The sequence below is a fragment of the Cupressus sempervirens genome, chromosome 10 (genome assembly GCF_028749045.1).
Source record: "Cupressus sempervirens isolate cs-2001-9-10 chromosome 10, ASM2874904v1, whole genome shotgun sequence".
NCBI classification, from domain to species: Eukaryota; Viridiplantae; Streptophyta; class Pinopsida; order Cupressales; family Cupressaceae; genus Cupressus; species Cupressus sempervirens.
Window position 1 is genome coordinate 440,312,746 of NC_143127.1, and position 7,016 is coordinate 440,319,761.

The 7,016-nt window shown below is 34.4% G+C and overlaps 1 protein-coding gene across 1 annotated transcript; it reads left to right on the forward strand.

Moving 5' to 3' along the window:
- The first annotated feature begins 6,192 nt into the window (after positions 1 to 6,192).
- LOC149534599 (auxin-induced protein 15A-like) lies at positions 6,193 to 6,649 on the forward strand. Its single transcript, XM_089806045.1, has 2 exons — positions 6,193 to 6,432; positions 6,521 to 6,649. Exons 1-2 carry the CDS (start codon positions 6,193 to 6,195, stop codon positions 6,647 to 6,649), a joined length of 369 nt encoding a protein of 122 aa, XP_089662171.1.
- Positions 6,650 to 7,016: the final 367 nt, after the last annotated feature.

A 7,016-nucleotide genomic window follows, 5' to 3' on the forward strand; every position in this document is an offset into this window, starting at 1 on the left:
GATACAATGAATTGTAATATCTTAATGAGGTTCTATTATAATTAATTGGGAAAGCCTCAAGACCAAATCAAGGAATTATTTTGAGGATATGGTGTAAAGGAAGGTTAGTTTCCTTGTGATGAAGTGAGAAATGAATTGTAGCAAGTGTGTGATAAGTGAAGTACTTGGTAAATGTGAGTAAGCGATCCAAGAGATTATTGGATACAAGTCTCAAGATCTAGAATTGAGATCTAAAGAGGTTCGGTACAGTCAAGAGGAGAGAGGAGTTTGAGTTATTCCATTTCTATTATTTTGCAAGGAATAATATAGAGATTGGTTGGACAATGTGTTCGGTAGTCTTTTCCTGAAGCTGTTTGGGCATTGGGTCCTTCTGCCTTCTACAACTCCTAATTAACAAGAATTCAAAGTCTCCTAACAAAGATTGATATATACTGAATGTATTTGATTGGCTCCTGATAAAGTCCATCCTCTTACAAGGAAGTTTTATATTAGTACATCATTTTGTGGGTTCCATCCCCACTAAGGTTTTCCCTCTGATCAAGGGTTTCCCTAGTTAACAAATATGGTGTTATTGTGTATGTGTATCTTCTTATGGTTGTTGGTTATATTTCTTACATGGTGAAGGATTAATAAGATTGATAAACATTTTAATAGTTGGATAACTGGTTCACACCCCCCCGTCCCCCCTCTCAATTATCTTCGTGGACTTTACTTTCTAACAATAATACTATAATCAACTCTCCAATAGTATATCAACTTCTATTACTAATTGTCCACAAAAATCTTGGCTCAAACAACATTGCAAGCCACAAAGACTCCCTTGCATATCCAATTTATGGTCAAGTATGGTCAGATACTAGTACAAATAAATATTCCATACTTTATCAAGCCTCACCACTTGAAAGTAATGAATTCATATTGCATTGACTCGCATCAATACTATCATCAGATCTACATTGATCAACTTTGGTTTTATACATAAACTAACTATTCGTTGTGGTCAATAATCCTTGATAGTGATGCCTAAATGATACTTGATATTTTTCATCTATATCATTCATTTGTCCACAACTAGATACATAGATAATGAAGATACCATTATTATTCTCAGAACTTGGATTGATTGGAATCAACATCATTTTTTATTGTGTTGTTTGTAGAAAAATTCCCCAGAACATAGGCACAACTTAGCACCAAAATGATCCATATACAAAGATGCTTTTATGCCATGTTTTTTAGTATGTTGATTTAACCATTGGTAGTGACTCATATCATTGTTTCCCTCCCAACCATAAATGATATACAACAATCATCTCCTTGAGCACTTCTTTTGTAAATATGATATATTGCAAGATTGCAAGTATGTTTGATTCTAAAAAATGAAGATTTAATCTTCCTTCATACTTATTGGAAGTGTCCCTTCACCCAAAGTCACCACTCTTCCAATTTAACCCCATTAATTTTGTGATTTCTCCTTGCTGGTTTGTGTCTTTGGTCCTCTTAGTTTTTGTTTTGTTTTCATGCACTGTGTCTAATTTTATTTTTTCTTTCTATGTATCTTTTACAGTGTTGGATTTTTGTCATTCTTGATGTTGGTTCTTGGCTTTTCTAATGCTAGATTTTGGTCTCTTCTAGCATAATTGTATTGTTAGGCTTAATGTTTTATCTGATTAATTTCTTGATGGAAAGGGGTTTGGGGCCCCTTCAAAACCTATTTTTCACATAATAAAAAATAAATTGACTCATATAAATGAGTCATCTCATATAAACATATAACACTAATGGGCCAGTTAGATATCTATGTTATTTATGTTAGCCTAAAGGAATTTGATGATAGCTACAATAACATTAATAGAAACAACTACTAAACATAATGATGACAAAAATGTGTTCATGAATTTTGTGGACTCTTCTCTATATTACCTATTTTCTATAATTTCTTGGCAATTGTGCATATTATTCCAAAAGATTTTGGTAGGAAAATATTTAAATATTGAGTGGTTCAAATTTGATGAAGAAGATGACAACTAGCTTGAGGTTGGAGAGAATTAGGTGGACTAGTTGGAGGGGTTTGAATGCCAATTAAAATGAATCACAAGGGTATGAGGTTGATGTATCCTATAGGTAAAGGTGGTGGCTATGTGCATACTATCAAGGGACATTGAATGATGCAATAAAAGCATATTGATATGCCTTGCAATAGAAATTCAAATGAGTATTTGATAAGATTTTTGGGGAAGGGGATTTCACACAAGAGAAACCTTGCCCACAATTTCATCAAGAACTAAGATGAATTGCTTGCATGAATTAATATCATTGAGGATGCTAATGAATAATCACTTTTCTTCTAGTATATAGATCTCCAAATCCTATTTTATGTTCTCATTCTTTATAGTGGTTTTTCTTAAACACGTGAGGAATGGTCAATCCAAGTGTTGGGAGGGGTTCTCTTATATCACTTTACTTGCAAAATTTCAAAGAATGTGTGGGATCATGTGTGCATTAATCCCAACACCCGTGATGAGTTTAAAAAATACCATTGTTTGTCATATTTGTGGTTGGGGAGGAGTTTCGCAATTTATGGAGTTCATAAATGGTTTTGATGAAAGTGTTTCTATCCAATTCCCCACTTCCTAAGAAGATAGAAAGGTGACTATTGGTGACATCTCATTTGATGTTAATGAGAAGGTTATTGCCAAAGCAATAAGGCTCTTGAGTAAAGGGTACAAATGGAAGAAGACCAATAGAGTTGTGAGCATTGATCATCTAAATCAATTATTCTATGAGAGTAAAAGACTAATTAAACTTCATGGTGGCCTTGATAGAGGAGAATTAATTCCTACTAGACCTAGGTGTATTTGATGAGCATGAAGGTTATTAGAGGGAAGATTCAAGGTATACTAATTTCATTGTATGCCCCTAGTAAATTATTTTTAAAACCATAGTTAAATCTATTTTCAATTTTCCCCAATCCTTTGGAAAGTTTGGTAAAAGATGTGGTTGAAACTATTAGGACTCGAGATAAAATACTCATTCCCCTTCACCAAGTTTTGTTATCTAGGTTTTATAATTTTCACCTATCCCTTTATCCCCTCTAAGGAAATAATGTTTACTAAAGTCCCTAGTTTGACTTGTTCCCCATCTCCTAAATTAATTGAATCCCTAGGCCCTGGCAAGAAAAATGCCTATGCTACTTGGGAGCTGCTTAAATTACCTTTTTCTCTAGCACGTTGAAAACCTTTACCAATAATATGGTTGTTGAAGGTCTTTGTGACCATACTTTGTTTCTACCTCCAAAGTTTTTTATTAATAAAATAGGTTTTGAAGGGGCCCTAAAACCTTGTACATAAGAAACGAAATAGGTTTCTAACTCCAAAGTTTCCAAGAAAATAAAATATTAAAAGCCCTTCCCTCTGGTGAAGAAGCCAAAAGTGGCCATAAAGGAGGTCAGGTCAATTATGAGATAATTTATTAGCAAGAGGATGGCAACAATAGTGAGAGAAATCCATGACACTCCAACATATTGAAAATTTATTCTATTGCCAAAGGGAGGATAAATAACTTGGTTGACTTTGATTTGAAAGAGGAGGAAAATGTTGAGTGAGGAGTTAGTGCTATTGAGGAAGGAGGGATGATATTTTTGCTAAAGGAGGATGAGACTTTGGGAAAGAGGAAAGCTTAGTAGAGTCTACTAATGACATTTCAATATATATCTCAAATAACATTAAACCAAACATATAAATCTTATTAAGGATGCTATATTACAGGAGGATGAGAAAAGCTTGGAAAGTGTCAAGGGCATGTGCATGGAGTGCAAGAACACAAAAAGGGAGCTTCAAGTGATAAAGAAAAAGGTCTAGAAGATGGAAAAGAAAATGATAAGCATCTCTAGATCCAACTTGAGGGCTATGCATAGTTCTGCAACCTTACTATTCTTGATGTAGAAAAAGGTCCTTAGTAAGGATGCATGTAGAGGGAAACTACAAGCAACTCTTCAAGTTCCTTACTAAACGCTAGATCCATGGACTTAACTAACCTCATGATAGATTTTGCTTCTTGTGGTTTTTTCTTTTATATTGTTATGTCTAGCAATTTGTAGTTTCACGTTGTTAAGACTTATAGTAGTTTATAGGTTTCTATTGTTATGATTTATAATAGTTTATGGTATTATGCTACCTGACTTTGTTTCTGATTTTGATGTTAATTAGTTGTTGATGTGTTGTTAATATTGGGTTTGTGATGGTTGAACCACCTTTGGGTTTCATTTTGAAAGGACAACACCCTTGGTTTGATGTTATTAATATAAATAAATATTAAACATATTTGATAGTACATTTGATTATTTTGGATGTTATTATTTTAGTCCATTATTCTTTTGCACATAAAATACTCTCAACATACACAAACCTCCTTCAATAAAATCATATAATTGCATAATAATTATGAAAAAAGTGAATCACTTTTCTAACAATACTTAGAAGAAAATAGAAAAAAGGCTTTCAACATAAATTTATATTTTTTAATAAAAACATAAAATAATTAGATGAAAGTACCCCATTATTGATAGGGGGTCTGATAGCTATTATTGTTTTTGGCATAGATACTAACCAATTACAACCTAAAAAATAAGAACACATGTATTAATTGTTGATCATTTTTTGGTTTAATTGGTTGGTGATTGCTCCATTTGTGCATCACTATTGGGACTTTTCATAAGACTACTAGGACTTTTAACCACAAGTATTGACATTTTTTAGTGAGCGACTACTTGGTGCAAAACATGGTGGTTATCGAGTGAATGTTTTGAACTAGCACTTTTAGAGCACTTTGTGCTCCATTATTTCTATAGAGAGATTCATGAATACCCAAAAGCCAAAATCTTAATTTTAAGCTCTCACTCACCAACAAAGGTTCACCCAAAAAATCAGCAAAATTGAACTTACAATTTAAGAGATCTAGGGTAAATGAGTCAGTTGTCATCCATGTTCGAATGTCCACCACATTAAAAAGGCCAATTACTGCTCGTAAGAAGCCCCCAAAAATGATAGCACATGTACTAATAATTGATCACACATGTACTGATAGTTGATCATTTTAAAACTTTCTTGGTTGTTGATTGGTCCATTTGTGCAAAAAGTACTATTTATTTGTTGAGCGGCTATTGGGGAGTGAACATAACAGTTTCCAAGCGAATGTTTTCAAATGACCCTTATAGTCCACCACACACTCTATGAGTTTTATAGAGAGCTTCGTAAATGTGGGGAATCTGAAAGGTTAGCTTTAAGCTCTTCACTCACCCAGGGAGGTTCCCAGAAAATCAATAAATTTTGACATACAAATTAAGAATTGTAGGTACATGAAGTTAGCTTGAGCGACTACTGGGTCATTTCCCCTAAATAAACGAAGTTAACCTAAGCGACTAGCAGGACTTTTCCCCTAAATAAACGAAGTTAGCCTAAGCGACTACCAGGATTTTTCCCCTTTCCCCTATTGCTAATGTACAACACTTAGAAGACCATAACTTTAAAAAATTCTAAAACTGCCAACAGAAATTTAGAATGCATATACTTTTGGAAAACATAAAATATTCATTAATGATAAACATAGATCCCCACCGTCATGCCATTGCACTTGATGATTCAGCATTTAAACTATATTTGCATTGTCCATGTACTTAAGCATGCTTTAAGGGGAGGGCTTCTTGGGCAGGGAAAGTGGAAGAAGGTGCGTGTCACTATCTCCTGGAATGGTATCATTCTTTATCAGGCGGCCATACCCCAGTTTCATTCTCTATGCTTATCTCGTACGGATGAGGACACTCAAAAGGTATGCTGCTTTACTTTTTCTTGTCCTAGCTAAAAGCTTCTTATCACTACTTTGAATCAGTATCACAAATTTCATCCCTCATTGGTTGCTTTCACCGGCTTCTTCACTATGGATTCGGTTCATATCAAATCCATGGGTTGACGAGGATTCCTACTGCAAGTGCACGTTCACCTCACCTTTAAATACAAGTTATGGGGCTACAAGTTGCCATAACTGTACTCGCCAAATTACCAACAAAATCTCTGTATTTTGGTCAAGAACAAATCTTTGTACTTGACCTAGGAAACCCTAGAAACCCTAGCTCCAAATTGCCGACAAAATCTGCTTAATTTGGTCTACAACAAATCTTTGTATTTGACATAAAAGATGGAGTTGGATCCTCTGATCTGCCATACTTTTATGTTTGAGAGGAGGGGCAAGAGTAAAATGGCTCCCAAGGGTTGTTTCACGGTATATGTAGGAGAAGATCAAGAACGTTTTGTTGTTCCTATAAATTATTTGCAGAGTGCTTACTTTGTTGAATTGCTCAAGGAGGCAGGGGAGATTTATGGGTTTGATCAGAAAGGACCTCTCAAGCTCCCCTGTTCTGTGGAACGTTTTCAGAAGGTTTTGAATTCAATTCAGAAAGAGAAAGAAAAATTGTTAGGCCGAGTTTCTTGCCTGTGGGAGTCATAGGAAACCAGCCAATTTACAGAATATCTCAGCTGTCAATTTTGTGCCATTTCTGGATTGTGTAAAGCCAGTTAGCATAACTTGCAAGCATTTTCTGAGATTGGGCATTTCAGTTGATGATTGCTCTGCTTTTCACAGTTACTTTTTATAGACTCTTTTTGTGTATGTGAGTGTTTGAAAAACTTTAGTATAAGTATAAATATATTTAAGTTTCAAAGACTGGAAAAGGTTTTGGAATGGACTGTAGATACAGGTTGGGAAGTCTACACCTGCCTCATAGTTGGGGAGATTAAACATTTTCTAGAGGAGGATTTTCTATCAGTTGTAAGATCATTTCGATAAGGGAGAGAGTCTTATGATGAAATTCTTTTTGACTGGTACAGACTGTTATAATTACAATTTCTTTGAACAACAGAAAAATGTAGCTACATGTCTGTTGAGCTTACAATCATTGTAATCATGAAAATACAACCAAAGAAATGGTCATTTGAAATTTTGAGATTTCACTAAGAAATATG